The sequence below is a fragment of the Equus przewalskii genome, chromosome 18 (assembly GCF_037783145.1).
Source record: "Equus przewalskii isolate Varuska chromosome 18, EquPr2, whole genome shotgun sequence".
In the NCBI taxonomy this organism is placed as follows: Eukaryota; Metazoa; Chordata; class Mammalia; order Perissodactyla; family Equidae; genus Equus; species Equus przewalskii.
In genome coordinates this window covers 23,991,298-24,007,619 of record NC_091848.1, presented here as the reverse complement: position 1 = coordinate 24,007,619, position 16,322 = coordinate 23,991,298, and the positions used below count along the sequence as shown (strand labels likewise).

Genomic DNA, 16,322 nt, shown 5'->3' with positions numbered 1-16,322 from the left:
GGGCTCCCTTAAAGTAAAGACGGTGGAGGAGGATCAGAAGGATCTGGGAATCTGGGGTCATGAATGATTGTAGCAGAGAACGGGAATTTAATAATTGTTGAATCTAGTTCACTTATGTAAGCCCTAGAGAAGAAACTTCTGGGCCTCTTATTTGGTATAATACTTGAAGTGATCCTAAGTTGATATTTTGATTTTATTTGAAAGTTTCTAGCTGCAAACAGGCCCCAGAATATGGTGAAGTTAATAAAGTACGAAACAAATGTTCTTTTCATCTAATAGGTTTCACTGTGCCAGATGTTCCGTCTGTTGGTTTGTAAAAAGCAATGGAAATGAAATATTGCCCTTGGAACTGTGTATAGATCTATTTCTCTCAAATTTCTTTGGTAATATATAAATTTTATATAGTTTACAGGCTGTGCATTTGGATCAGCTGCTATTTGGCAATATGAATCACTGAAATCCAGGGTCCAGAGTTATTTTGATGGTATAAAAGCTGACTGGTTGGATAGCATAAGACCACAAAAGGAAGGAGACTTCAGAAAGGAGGTAAAGATAAACATGGCTTGCTTTCTTCTAGTGGATCACAATTTTTGAAATCTGGTTATTTGTGAAATATTTTTAGTTAATGGCAATATTAGATCAGTAGATGTGAAGTAAGTACATTTAATCTTCTTTAGAGTCATTTTATCGCAGTGTTTATTAATGTTTTCTGTGTCTGGCAATGTTGTATTTGACAGTGTTCCAAGAATTTTGTCCCTCTACCCATGTGTATCAAGAATCACCATGGATAGTTGTTCAAAATTAATGTTTTGGGGCCTCTCCCAGCCCTCCTAAAGCTTAAGAGCCACTGTTTTACTTGCAATACCCTGCTGGATTATTTTAGAGTAAATATTAGAATCACAGGGAGTTTTTCAAAATATTTATGCCTTAGGGGTAGAAATACTACATGGATGTCAGAAAGCTTCTCAGTGATTTGCTGTTTACATACTTCTGGTGAATACCCACTGTTGAGTGTTTCTAACTGTGTTCGGGGGGTGAGGATGCATGAAGCGGGTGCAAATATAGAGCTTTTCATTACTTCGCCTGCAAGTCGATGGCCCTGTTTCCTCTGAACTGTTTTTTAATATATTTATTGCCTTTTAGATAAAACATATGTTATTTATTTCACTTGACAATACTTACTGAGCACTGAGACCATAAGCTAATATGTGGGTCTGGATCCATTTGGTTTTTAAGCACCTTCATTTTTTTATGACATAGTGCCCCTCCAATTTGGAGAAAGGCCTGATGGCCTCTTCAATTTCCTCCTTCCTAGGAACTTATTCCTGGCCAGTGGGAGCCTGAGACAGCAGCCTTGGGTTTTCTTTTTCCTAGTGATAGTTGAAGCTTCCTTTAAGTAGAGAGAAAGATTCATTCCTCCTGATTCCCCGTAGACACACACGAGAACCATGATCCCTACCTGTTTTAGAGAGGCTCTGTCTTAAAAGAACAATGTATATAATATTTGCAGGTGAAAACTACAATAACTATCAATGATTTTTATTCAGTACAGTATGTTTGAGAGGCTAGTAAAACTGACCTAGTCCATAATCCCGAATCCTTTAGAAAGCTACAGATTTCAAGCATTATCTGCAGTATAGAGTTTTTATACCAAATGGTTCTTTAGAATGGTGAAAAATGACACAAGTGAGCCCTGCCTGGTGGTATAGTGGTTAGTTTCAGTGGCCCAAGGTTCATGGGTTCAGATCGCAGGTGTGGACCTACACACCACTCGTCAAGCCACACTATGGCGGCATCTCACATTCAAAAATAGAGGAAGATTGGCACCAATGTTAGCTCAGGGACAATCTTCCTCAAGCGGAAGGAAAGAGCAAGACTGGCAACAGGTGTTAGCTCAGGGTCAATCTTCCTCACCAAAAAAAAAAGACACAAGCAATGTACATAATTTTCATCCAAAGATAGATTTATTTATAATAGTTAAACAAATGATAGGTTATAAAATATAAAACCCATGCCTATTAAAGAAAATTGAAACAATATATAAATAGAACATGGGAAGTAAAAGTCCTGGGAACCCCTGCCACACCCCTATATCTATAGTGAATAAGGTCTGAGAGCTCATGCATAGTTTAATTATAATTATAAAAATGGAATCGTTATTATATATGGATCAATATACATATTGATCTCTACCTATTTTTTTTTACATTGGATTTCTTTCCATATTAGTGTACCAAGTCTGGTTCAATTTCATAGTTAGAATATATTTTTTATTAAAAAATTATAATCATGAGGTGGTTCTAGACCACCTGGTGGCCTAATGGTTAAGTTTGGTGCACTCTGCTTCAGTGGCCTGGGTTCAGATCCGAGGCACAGACCTACACCACTCATCAGTGGCCATGCTGTGGTGGCAGCCTGCCTACAAAATAGAGGAAGATTGGCAACAGATGTTAGCTAAGGGCAAATCTTCCTCAGCAAAAAGAGGAAGATTGACGACAGATGTTAGCTCAGGACAAAGCTTCCTCAGCAAAAACAAACAAAACCTTTAATCATGGAAAATTTCAAACGGATAAATAAGTAAAGAGAATAGTATTGTGAACCCCTGTCATCCAGCTTCAGTGATTATTGACACGTGGCCAACTTTGCTTCATCCAAATCCCCTTTCTTTCCCTTTCCTCCCCACCACTGATTACTGTAAAGCAAATCTTAGGTATATTTCATCCATAGGAATTTTAGTATGTGTCCCTGAAAGATTAGGATACTCACTCTGTCTGTTTCTTTTTGTAAACCTCAATACTATTATTATACCAAAACAAACAAGCAAGCCAACCAATTTTAGTAGAAAATATTCTCAGTTAGAATTTTAAAACTAGATTGGACCTTGGTGAATAATCACTTACTTGATGCCGTTCTGTATCTAATAGTGTGCTAGGAGCTTTACGTATATTCCTCACAATACTGCTGGGGATCTCTTACTATCTCTGTTGTACACATCAGGAAACTGAAGTTCAGAAGTAATTTGTCTGAGGTCACAGAGCTAATCAGTGCCTCTGTGTAGAGAATGTAGGTTATCTGCCTATAAAGAACTGGTGCTTTCTACTATTCCACATATTTATTATGTCTGTTGTTCACTAGTAATTTTTACAGATGAAGAATCCCTCTTTTACGCACAAAGCGTTTTCTTTCTGGCTTTTCGTTTTCCTAGCCTGAAAGTATTTACCATATGGTGATATGCAATTTTCCTTCTGTTTTAGATTAACAAGTGGTGGAATAACCTAAGTGATGGCCAGCGGACTGTGACAGGTTTGTGTTAGCTTACACGTTTTAGCCATTCAAGGGAAGAAAAATCAAACCAAAAGGTACAGTATGTCATAGTCAATGGCTTTTGTACCATGATGATCAGTGGTTCAGAAGACAGAGTCCCTGTACCTTCAGGCTAATGTAATGGTGTAAGACATGGTGTGGCGTAAAGGTACACATGATGCGCTGGGTTAGTTGTTTTCTAATTTTGATCTAATATGGTACTGATCAAATGATCTATCTCTGTGGAATCCTAGCCTGTGAAATATGTTATGAGTAATGATGATGTCCTCTATTAAAGTAACTAAAGGAGACATTGAATAAGGACCTTGTTTATGCGGCATGCTTTGTACACGTTCTCTCTCTACCTCACAGGGTTGCTTACAGGGTAGTTATCTCCCTTTCTACAGGTAAGGAAACTGGCTTTCCGAAAAGGAACTTTTCGAAGGCCACACTGCTAGTAAGTAGTAAAGCTAAGTTTCAAAACCCAGGTCTGTCTCATTCTGAAGCCGATTTTCTCTTTTCTACACCATGCTGTTTATAAAACCCTCGTTAAATATAAGCATAGCATGCATATCACCATGATAATTTTATTTTTGTTTTTCGTAAATTTTTATGGAAAGACAAATCTGGGTCTTTAAGGAAACAGTACAATATTTTGCGGACTTAGTTATTTGAGAAATTTGGGGAAATAGATTTGTAAGTTTTTTGAACAGGAGTGCAGATAGGAAAAAAAATCTTCCTAGAGAAATAGCAAAATATTTCTTTTTCTCAAATATGGTTAGATTTAATGGTACTTTTATTTTCTGCATCTACCCAAGTGGGGAAAAGGTGCTTATCTTTTTTCATTCAGACTATTAATTTTTCTGTCTCCTTGTTGAAACCTGATCCAGTCTTCAAGCTTATGGTGCAGACATTGCTTTCTGCAGGAAGTGCTTTCTTTTTTCTGAACTCACTGTACTTTTTAATCATGTATTATACTACCTGCCTTATATAATTATACACGTAGCATCTTTGAGGACAATGATGACATTTTTCATTTTGTTATAGCACCTAGCACATATCTTGCGCACAGTAGAGGTACCCAGGTAAAATCTGTTGAGTCAGTAAATGTTGAATGGAATCTTGAATCAAAGGATTGAAATTTTTCAAAATATGTTGCCATACTGTAGAATTGATTAGGCAGTGAGGTCTTAATATATATGATAACTTCTGAGATAGCTCTATAATAGTGCATCTGTTTCCATTGGGGTTAATGGGATGTTTTTGGTTTGTCTGCTTTTTTTCTGAAAGTAACCAAAATTAACAGCATTTCCTTAGGTGTTAGCAAAGCTTTGATTTCTTCTGATATTTTCAAAGTATCTCACGATTAGTTGATACCTCATGTCCTTTGAAGATGGTGAAGATTTTATGCTGTTTGACATTTGAAGAAATCTGGGGTCTGAATTTAAAACCTTTCTCGTGCCAATCCATAGTTTATTCAAAGCACTTGGTATTTGGAGATAATTAAAATCAGAGTTCTTTCCGCTAGCCGCCCGTTTTTTTTTTTAAGTCAAATCAGTCATTTGACATGAAGGACATAGCAGTAGAGAGGGACAGACATTGTGATCTAACTAGCAATTTGAGTGTAAGGTGCTTCAAACCACAGAAGTGCGAATGGTCGTGCTAGAGATCTTAAGTCCTTCTTGTCAGGTTATCTAAGTGACTTTTAAAGGCTGAGAAAATGATTTGTTCCGTGTCACCTCAGGCTTCTCTTTTAGGAAATAATTATTCTGGTAGCAGTGATTCTAGCTTTACAACATTTGTTAGTGATGCTTAATAATCAATTAACTATATGGGAAGATTCTCATGGTTAATAAACTTGTGCTTTCGTTATGTCTTTTTTCTTTTCAGAGGGGCAAGTTCGTCCAGCTTACCTTGCTTAGCTTTCCTGATTGCTTCCCTTAGGCTGATCCTAAGTGAGGTTGGCCCAGCTTCTGGTTTTAATCGAGGATAGATTTACAGGTGACACATTCAGTCTGTGCCTCTCTCTCCTTGGATTGTAGGTGTTCTCTGTTATTTTTTTTTTTTTAAAGATTTTATTTTTCCCTTTTTGTCCCCAAAGCCCCCCGGTACATAGTTGTATATTCTTCATTGTGGGTCCTTCTAGTTGTGGCATGTGGGACGCTGCCTCAGTGTGGTTTGATGGGCAGTGCCGTGTCTGCGCCCAGGATTCGAACCAATGAAACACTGGGCCACCTGCAGCGGAGCGCTCAAACTTAACCACTCAGCCACGGGGCCAGCCCCTGATTGTTATTTGTTTTTGTGTTTTGAAAGAACTTGGCAAGTCCTTAGGAGGCACTGACCTAGAGTTTCAAAGCTCTGTGAGACCAGTGTGCTTCTTTGCTTTGTAGTATTCACACCTAGATGGTGGTGGCATGAAAGTTCTAGTCGGCTAATGATTTCTCACTGTCACACCAAACATTTCAGGGAAGCATTCCTTGCTGTCTGAAGGGCTCATAATTTGGATGGCAAGAGTTTTGGATATAGCAAGTTCCGACAGCAGAATGTTTTATCCAGATGCGTTTGGTTCTTGAGCTTGAGATAGCAAGGGATATATCAACTTTATCCATGTATCTTTGGTTCCTAGGTTTGGAAAAGAACAGTTCAAATCATAGGGAATACTGTAATTTGTTTCATTGTTCAGGTGGAGTCCAGTGGTGAGGTGAAAAGCACCCTCCCTTAGAGCCTGTGTCAGGTTTGGAGTCCCTGGTTTTGGCTCTTCTATCTCAACCTGTCCCTGGAAATCACTTTTTCAAGATGTGCTAGAGAACTCATCTTAATCCTTTTTGTTTGGTTGCTTGCTTTGGGGATTTTTTGGGGTCTTAATTGTTACACAGAAATATCTCCCCAAACTTTACATTGCTCTGAAAAAAAGTTTTTTCAGTTGGTATTTGTGGGATGAGGGGTGAGTGTCAGGTAGCGTTCTTCAAAGTTAGCCATGTCCCTCGTGCTTTTACATTTCATCTAGTCTCCTGTTCTGTCTGTTGGCCTTGATCCACAGATTTGGAGGTCCCAGGCAGCCCTCAAGGAGAGTATTTCCCCCTTTCTGGCTTTCAGGGATGCCTATGAGGCAGTTGCCAGGTTTTCCTGTTCGCTCAGCAGAATGCTGACTACTGTATTGGGATTCAGGTAAAGCCTAGAGGGAAGAACCTGCCAAATTATCCGAGCCAGGAGGGGACGGAGAGGTGGAGGATGGGAAGAGAAATCTCAGACTGTGCCCCAATTCCTCTACTAGTCCATATCTGTTGTCAGTTCCAAGTTTAGGCACCACTGTTCCCCAGCCCCTTGACCCTTCTGCCCCAACTTCTCAAGTCCCTTCTTTTTTCTTTGCTATTCTGTTTCTACCAGGATTGGTTTATTTTTTAGTTTCAATTTTCTCTCCCCTTATACCTTTCAACAGTTTTGAGCTATACCTCCCAGACTAAGGTCTCCTTTCCTATTCCTGAAGTTGCTAGTAAGGCAGTGTTTCACTTGGTCTTCTAGCTAATCTTGACCTTTTAATCTCTCACTGTTTTTCTTGTAACTCTTGGCTTTCCAGTCTTCAGACAAGTTATTTCTGGAGAAAGAAAAACAAAACTAATTATTGGGTGCCAACGAGGTTTCAAGTACTGTGCTAGGTACTTTACATATACATATATACATACTACTATTAATCCTTATTATTAATCTTAATTATAAGAGCCTTGTTACTGGTATTTTCATTGTTCAGATAGGGGTAACTGAGGCTCAGAGAGGTTAAATAACTTGTCTGAGATCACACAGCTAGAAAAAGTGGAGATTGGAAACAAATTTACTTCTTAGTTCAAATAATGTGCTTTTGATTATGTCCTTTCACTTTGTACTATAGCAAACCATCACTAATTACCTTTCTGGTAAACCACACTGCTTCCCCCAATCCTGGGTATCTGGATGCTGATTCACAGCCCAAATTACAGCAAAGTGTCTCAAGGTAGCAGACAGGCACTCAGGGAAGAAAGGGAGCCCTTTTTGTCTACTTAGGTTAGTCTTTGTCATTGTAAAATGAATAAATGTTCATGGTTAACAGATTAAAATAGGGTTAAAGAATATATAAATGGAAAATAAATCTCTCTAGTTCTGCAATTTCCCCTCCCCGTACTAACCGTTGCCTTTTTAGCTATTTGTGTATTCTTCCAAAGCATCTACATATAAGTGTTTATAGCCGTCTGTCAATGGTTTAAACACAAATGGTAGCATGTAATACATACTCTTCTGTACCTTGATTTTTTTTCCACTTACTATTTTAAAGGACATTCCATAACAACACAAGTAGGTCTGTTGCTTTCTTTTTTTTATATTTTATTAAAGTATAATGTATATAGAAGAATGTGCACATGTCAGATGTACAACTAATTTTCACAAACAGAGCACATGTAACTAGCACCCAGATCAAGACATGGAAATTACCAGAAACCCAGGTTCATTCTTTTTAATGGCATTGTAGTAGTCCATGTAAATGAATACTATGTAACAAGTCTTCTGTTAATGGATATTTAAGTTGTTTTTAGTATTCTATAAATAATACTGCAGTGAATATCCTTTAAAGCTATGCTTTTTGGTGAGAAAGATTGGCCCTGAGCTAACGTCTGTTGCCAATCTTGCTCTTTTTTTTTTTCGTCTCCAAAGACCCAGTACATAGTTGTATATCCTAGTTGTAAGCAGTGAATATCCTTTATATATAGGTCTTTGCACCCTCGTGCGACTATATTTTTAGGATAAGTTACTGGAAATAGAGTTGCTAGGTCAAAGAGTATGTACATTTAAAATTTTATGTGTTGTTAAGTTGCTTAAAAGAAGTTGTATGCCAATTTAAACATCCTCCAACAATGTATAGAGTTTAAATCACATTGATTTCTAAAGGTTGCTCACGGGGAGGTTAGATATTCTCATCCCAGGGAGGGTGGTTAGTGATTATTGTAAAGGCCTTTGTCTCTCTCATTGTGAATTTGCCCCATTCTTTCCATCTACCCATATTAGTTTTGAACTGTCTGTATCCAAGTAGGAGGATGGAAGATGAATAGTCTCTCTGGATTTCCTCTTGATTCCAGGAAGCTGTGTGGCCAGTCCTTAACTAGTTTTGTTGATACTGCCCAGGAAGAGAAATTGTAGCCACTGTGTGAGGCCGACCTGTAGTCCTGGTTCCCAGGGAACCTGAGGCAGGAACCACTTGAGCTCAGTTCTTTAGCTGCTGTGGATGTGTGTGCTTGCCAGCGCCTGGACTGGCCAGGTCTGGCTTCCTTCAGATAGAGGAGCTGTGGAGGGGTGAACTGGCCCACCTCAGAAACAGAAGGGAGCCTCTACTTACCTGCTGGACTCCAAGGGGGATGGAGTCCTTTTTCACAAAAAGAGCCCTGCTTGGGCTAAGGAGGAAAATGTGACTGAGGTCACTGAACCAAGCAGTGCTTCTGAAATCACTGTATCTTTCTTTTTAATTGAGATATAATTCACGTATCGTAAAATTCACCGTTGGAAAGTATACAATTCAATGGTTTTTATTATATTCATAAGGTTGTGCAATTATCATCATCATCTACTTCCAGAATATTTTCATTATCCCAAAAAGAAACCTCATACCCATTAGCAGTCACTCTCCTCTCCCCCTTCTCCTCTTAGCCCTAGACAACCACCACTAATCTGTTTTGTTTCTTTATGGGTTTGCCTTTTCTGGACATTTCGTATAATTGGAGTCACATAATATGTGGCCTTTTGTGTCTCCTTCTTTCACTTAGTGTGCTGGTTTCAGGGTTCACCAATGTTGTGGCATGTGTCAGTACTTCATTTCTTTTTATGGCCAAGTAATATTCTCTTATTTGGTTATATCGCATTTTGTTTATCCATTCATCCATTGGTGGGCATTTGAGTTATACCTACCTTTTGGCTGTTATGATAATGCTGCTATGGACTTTCATGTGTATGTTTTTGTGTGGACATTTGTTTTCATTTCTCTTGCTAATAAACCTAGGAGTGGAATTGTTGGGTCATATGGTACTCTATATTTAACTTTTTTTAAAATTGTGGTAAAAAACACATAATGTACCATTTTAGCTATTTTTAATTGTACAGTTTAGTAATGTTAAGTATATTCACATTGTTATGAAACTTCTCCGGAACACTTTTCATCTTGTAAAACCGAAACTCCATACCCATTACACAACAATTTCCCTTTGCCACTTTCTGTTTCTATAAATTTGACTATTTTAGATACCTCATAAAAGTGGAATCTTAGAGTGCTTGTCTTTTCTGACTGGCTTATTTCACTTAGCATAATGTCCTCAAAGTTCATCCATGTTGTAGCATGTGACAGGATTTCCTTCCTTTTTAAGACTGAATAGTTTATTTCAGTGTTGTGTATACCACATTTTGTTTATCCATTCATTCATTGATAGACATTTGAGTTGCTTCCACCTCTTGGCTATAGTGAATAGTGCTGCTGTGAACATAGGTGTGCAAATATATCTTGGAGATGCTGCTTTCAATTTTTCTGCATATATACCCAGAAGTAGGATTGCTGGATTATATGGTAGTTCTATTTTTAATTTTTTGAGGAAGCTCCCTACTGCTTTCCATAGCAGTTGCACCATTTTACAATTCCACCAGCAGTGCGCAAGGATTCTAATTTCTCCGCATCCTCTCCAACACTTATTTTCTGCTTTTTTGTTTTTGTTGTTTTTGATGGTAGTCATCGTAATGAGTATGAGGTGACACATTGTGGTTTTGATTTGCATTTCTCTGATGGTTAGTGATGTTGTGCATCTTTTCGTATGCTTGTTACCCATTTGAATGTCATCTTTGGATAAATATTCAAGTCCCTTTTCCATTTTGATCAGGTTATTTGGCTTTTTTCGTTTTTGAGTTGTAGGAGTTCTTTATGTTTTAGATATTAACCCTTTATCAGATACGTGATTTGCACATATTCTTGTCCCATTCTGTAGGTGGCCTTTTCACCTGTTAATTGTGTCCTTTGTGTAAAAGTTTTTAGGTTTGATGTCCAATTTGTCTATTTTTGCTTTTGTTGCCTGTGCTTTTGGTGTCGTATCCAAGAAATCATTGCCAAGACCAATGTTAGGAGGCTTTTCCGCTATATTTTCCTTTTATTTTTTTGAGGAAGATTAGTTCTGAGCTAACTCCTGCCAATCCTCCTCTTTTTGCTGAGGAAGACTGCCCCTGAGCTAACATCCGTGCCCAGCTTCGCCTACTTTATATGTGGGACGCCTACCACAGCATGGCTTGCCAAGCGGTGCCGTGTCCGCACCTGGGATCTGAACTGGCAAACCCCGGGCCTGCTGAAGCAGAGCTCACAAACTTAACCACTATGCCACCAGCCAGCCCCTCACCATTTTAATTTCTGTCTCTGTGAATTTGCCTGTACCTCACGTAAGTGGAATTATTCGCTGTCCAAGTGGACCATTCACTGTCTCTGAATTTGCCTGTGCCACTGGGCCAGCCCCTCCCCTATATTTTCTTATAGGAGTTTTATAGTTTTGGGTTTTATGTTTTCTTTAATCCATTTTTAGTTAATTTTTGTGTATGGTGTAACATAAGAGTCCAAGTTCATTCTTTTGCATGTGGATATCCAGTTGTCTTTTTGAAGAACTGCCAAATTGTTTTTTCAAGTGGCTGCACCATTTTACATTCCCTAAAGCAGTATGTGAAGATTCCATTTGTTACTTCCTGTCTCTTTCCTATATACCAGCAACTACAATTTTTTTGTGTGTTTTTTTGTTATGGTGAAATAATATATAACATAAAATTTACCATTTTAGCCATTAAGTGTACAATTCATTGGCATTAAGTACATTCACGTTGTTGTGCCACCATCACTGCTATCCCATTTCCAGAACTTTGTTGTCATCCCAATCAGAAACTCTGTACCCATTAAATAATAACTTCCCGTTTCCCCTTCCCCTTCGTCCCTGGTAACCACCATTTTAATTTTTCTTTTAAGTATTTTATGACAAGTATTTTTTGTTTTTTGCTTGAGGAAGATTGTCGCTGAGCTAACATGTTTGGCAGTCTTCCTCTGTTTTGTATGTGGGACACCACCACAGCATGGCTTGATGAGTGGTGTGTAGGTCTGCACCTGGAATCTGAACTTGCGAACCTGGGCCTGCTGAAGTAGAGCTCATGAACTTAGCCACTATACCACCAGCCAGCCCCTCACCATTTTAATTTCTGTCTCTGTGAATTTGCCTGTACCTCACTCACGTAAGTGGAATTAGAAAATGTCTTTCTGTGCCTGGCTTCTTTTGCTTAGTATACTGTTTAAGCTTCGTGCATACTGTAGCATTTATCAGACTTGCATTCTTTTTTAAGGCTGAATAACATTGCGTTGTATGTACACACCACATTTTGTTTCTCCATTCATCTGTTGATGGGCATTTGGGTGGATTCCACCTTTTGGCTATTGTGAAGAATGTTGCTATGAACATTCTTTACAAGTCTCTGTTTAGAGTCTCTGCTTTCAGTTCTTTGGAGCATATATTTAGAAGTGGAATTGGTTGATCTTGTAATAATCGTGTGTTTAAATTTTTGAGGAATTGCCAAACTGTTTTCCACAGAAGCCGCACGATTCTACATTCCCAGCAGCAATGTATAAAAGTTCCAGTTTCTCCACATCCTTGCCAATATTTATTTTCCCTTTTTTTTTTTGATAGTAGCCACCCTAATGTGTATCAAATGGCATCTCATGGTTTCGATTTGCATTTCCCTAATGTCTAGTAATGCTGAGCATCCTTTCCTGTGTGATTGTCCATTTATTCTTCTTTGGAGAAATGTCTATTTAAATCCTTTAAGTTGTCTTTTAGTTGAGTTGTAAGAGTTCTTTATGTATTTTGGAGTCTAGACCCTTAATAGATATAGATATATGATTTCAAATATATTTTCCTATTCTTTGGTTTGTCATCACTTTATTGATAATGTTCTTTGAAGCACAAACGATTTTAATTTTGATCAAGTCCATTTTATCTATATTTTTATTTTATTCCTTGTGCTTTAAGTTTCATCTCAAGGAAACTGAGGCCTAATTCAAGGTAACAAAAATTTAGAACTACGTTTTCTTCTAAGAGTTTCATAGTTTTAGCTCTTACATTTAGGCCTTTGATTCATTTTGACTTAATAATCATATTCAGTTTGAGGTAGGGGTCCAAATTCATTCTTTTGCTTGTGGATATGAGCTTGTCCCAGCATTTGTTGAAAAATTTTTTTTCCCCATCGAATTTTCTTGGGACCACAGTAAAAAACCAATTGACCGTAGATGTATGGATGTACTTCTGGACTCCTAGTTCTATTCCATTTATCTGTGTGTCTATCCTTATGCCATATTGTCTTGATTACTGTAGCTTTGTATTGTAAATTTTCCAACTGGAAATTGTGAGTCGTCCAATTTTGTTAATATGGAGTATTATATTGATTGTCATATGTTGAACCAATCTTACATTCCTGGGATAAATTTCACTTGGTCATGATTTATAATCCTTTTTATATGCTGCTGGATTTGGTTTGCTAGGATTTTCTTTCTCTTTTTTTTTGAGGAAGATTAGCCCTGAGCTAACATCTGCTGCCAGTCCTCCTCTTTTTGCTGAGGAAGGCTGGACCTGAGCTAACATCTGTGCCCATCTTCCTCTACTTTATATGTAGGACACCTACCACAACATGGCTTGCCAAGCACTGCCATGTCTGCACCCGGGATCCAAACTGGTGAACCCTGGGCCGCTGAAGCGAAACGTGCGCACTTAACCGCTACTCCACCGGGCCAGCCCTTGCTAGGATTTTCTTAAGGATTTCTCCATCTGTGTTCGTAAGGGACATTGGTACAGTCATGTGCCGCGTAATGATGTTTCAGTCAACAACAGACTGCATGTACATTGGTGGTCCCATAAGATTAGTACCATATAGCCTAGATGTGTAGTAGGCTGTACCATCTAGGTTTGTGTAAGTGCACTCTGATGTTCACACAATGACAAAATCACCTAATAATGCATTTCTCAGAATGTATTGCTGGCATTAAGTGTGATGCAGAACTGTAGTTTTCTTGTGATATCTTTGCCTGGTTTTGATATCAAGATAATACTGACTGCATAGAATCAGTTGGACATGTTCCTTCCTCTTTTGTGTTTTGAAAGAGTTTGAAAAGGATTGATGTTAATTCTCCTTTATGTTTGCTAGAATTTACCAATTGTAGTAAGTTGAGTAGTGTCTCCCAAAATTTATGTCTGCCCAGAAACTCAGTGTGTTATCTTATTTGCAATAGAGTCTTTGCAGATGTAACTAGTTATAGTGAGATCGTATTAGATTAAGGTGGGCCCTAAATCCAATGATTTATGTCCTTATAACAAGAGAAGAGGACAAAAAGAGACGTGCAGCAAAGAAGGCCTTGTGAAGAATGGAGGCAGAGATTGGAGTGATGCAGCTACCAGCCAAGCAATGCCAAGAATTGCCAAGAGCCACCAGAAGCTAGGCAGAGGGAAGGAAGGAGTCTTCCCTAGAGTCTTCGGAGGGAAACTTGGCCCAGCCAACAGCTTGATTTCAGACTTCCAGCCTCCAGAACTGTAAGAGAATACATTCCTGTTGTTTCAAGCCACCCAGTTTGTGGCAATTTATTACAGCAGCCCTAGGAAAGTAATATATCAATAAAGTCATCTGTCCCTGAAATTTTCTTTGTGGGAAGTTCTTTGATTATTAATTCAGTCTGTTTACTTCTTATAGGCCTTTTCAGATTTTCTGTTTCGTCTTAAGTCACTTTCAGTAGTTTGTCTTTCTAGGAATTTGTCTGTTTCATCTAAGTTATTCTCATTTGTTGGTATACAATTGTTCATAGTCTTATAATCCTTTTTATTTTTGTAAAGTCAGTAGTAACATTCCACTTTCATCCTGTTTTTAGTAATTTGAGCCTTTTTTTTTGTCAGTCTAGTGAAAGGTTTATCAATTTTGTTGATCATTTCAAAGAACCAACTTTTGGTTTCATTGATTTTTCTCTGTTTTTCTATTCTCTGCTTCATTTATCCAAACTCTTATCTTTATTATTTTCTTCCTTCTGCTTGCTTTGGGTTTACTTTGCCCTTTTTCTAGTTTCTTAAAGTGAAAGTTTAGGTTATTAATTTGAGATCTTTCTTCTTTTTTAATGTAGGCATTTATAGCACTTATTTTGCTGTATCCTATGTTTTAGTATTCTTAGCTTGGGCTGCCGTAACTAAATACCATAGACTGGGTGACGTAAACAACAGAAATTTATTTTCTCACAATTCTGGAGGCTACAAGTCCCAGATCAAAGAGCTAGCATGGTTGGGGTCTGTTGAGAGCTGTCTTCTTGGCTTGTAGACTGCCACCTTCTTGCATTGTCTTCAAATGGCAGGGAGAAGAGAGCAAGAGCAAGCTCTCTGGTATTTCTCTTGTAAGGACACTAATCCTATCATGACGGCCCCACCCTCATGACCTCATCTAAATCTCATTACCTCCCAAAGGCCCCATCCCCAGATACTGCCACATTAGGGGTTAGGGCCTCAGCATATGAATCTTGGGGTACACAATGTAGTCCATAGCAGGTATGTTATATTTTTGTTTTCATTCATTTCAAAGTACTTCCTAATTACCCTTGTGATTTCTTCTTTGACCCATTGGTTATTTAGGAATGTGTTAATTTCCACATATTTGTGAATTTTCCAAATGTGTTATTGATTTGTAATTTCATTCCAGTGTGATCAGAGAACATGCTTTGTATCATTTCACTATTTTAAAATTTATTGAGATTTGCTTTGTTTTGTGTGAACATATGGTCTTGCCTGGATAATGTTCCATGTGCACTTGAGAAGAATGTGTATTCTCTTGTTGAGTGGAGTGTTCTATAGATGTCTGTCAGGCCTAGTTCTTTTATAGTGTTCAAGTCTTCTATTTCCTTGCTGATCGTCTAATTATTCTATCTGTTATTGCAAATGAGGTATTGAAGTCTCCAACTATTATTGTTGAACTGTATTTCTCTCTTCAGTTCTGTCAATTTTTACTTCATATATTTTGAGATTTTATTGTTAGGAGTGTATATGTTTGTAGTTGTTATATATTCTTGATGTATATCAAGAAGTTGTTATATCTTCGTGACCCTTTTATCATTATATAATGTCCTTCTTTGTCTCTAGTAACGTAGCTTGGCTTAAAGTTTTGTCTTGTTATGCTTGTGGTCTTCTAGATCCCAGGAATATATTAGAGGCTTTTGTAAGCTTCTCTGGACATCTCATTCCCCAGGTTTTTCTCTTAAGATTTTTTGTTTAGTCTCTTTGCCCCAAATATTATCTACCACCTCTGGCAGTCTCGAACTTAAAACACTTGCCTGTAATCGTTTTTTGACAAATGCCACCGGGAAAAGGAGTTTTGCATTTGATCTCTCAGTCAGTCAAATACAGGCAGCCTTGCAAGTGGGGTCTTCCAGGGAACTGTTAGCAGATAGCTCAGATGATGATAATTTTTTGGTATTGAGGCTTTGAAAGAGTTCCAGCTCCATTATGCTACGTCTGGTGATTGCCAGGGTGCACTGGGAATGAGGTGGTTTTCATGGGTAACTTATAGCTGGAGAGTGGGGGTGTGGGACTAGGGCAAGTTAAAATGCCTCAAAGCTTGCTGTTCTTACTGAGATTCAGCCATTTTTAAAAAATAAATGCTGGGCTGCTGCAAGCCTTTGGTAGGTTTTTAGAGTTCTGAAAAAGTTGATTCTGAGAAATTTTGCCAATTTTTTTTGTTGCTTTTCTGAAGGAGAGAATTTTTGGAAGTCATTAACTTCATTATTCTTGCTGATATAATCTAGTGCATCACTTTTGGTAAAGGTAGGCACTGAGGCAGCAGCAACCTTCTCGAATCAATAGTGCCAAGCTGAGCTTGTCTAAGAAGTTACTGAGTCAGGAGGAGGCAAGTAACACTCCTCCTAAGTGGAGATACAAGCAGAGACCTTAAGCAGTTCTGCTTCTCAAGGGAGAAGG

At 38.2% G+C, this 16,322-nt stretch overlaps 1 protein-coding gene across 4 annotated transcripts in view; it reads left to right on the top strand.

Annotated features, from left to right (window-relative positions):
- PARL (presenilin associated rhomboid like) overlaps positions 1–16,322 on the top strand; it is a 53,438-nt gene that overhangs the window by 15,064 nt on the left and 22,052 nt on the right. For 3 of the 4 annotated variants that reach the window (XM_070582445.1, XM_070582443.1, XM_070582442.1), the window contains exons 3-4: positions 406–546; positions 3,255–3,303. In XM_070582445.1, coding sequence (XP_070438546.1) covers positions 406–546; positions 3,255–3,303 — 190 coding nt within the window. Of the gene's footprint in view, positions 1–405; positions 547–3,254; positions 3,304–3,710; positions 3,761–16,322 lie in introns of all 4 variants that reach the window. The other variant, XM_070582444.1, reaches the window with a different exon arrangement.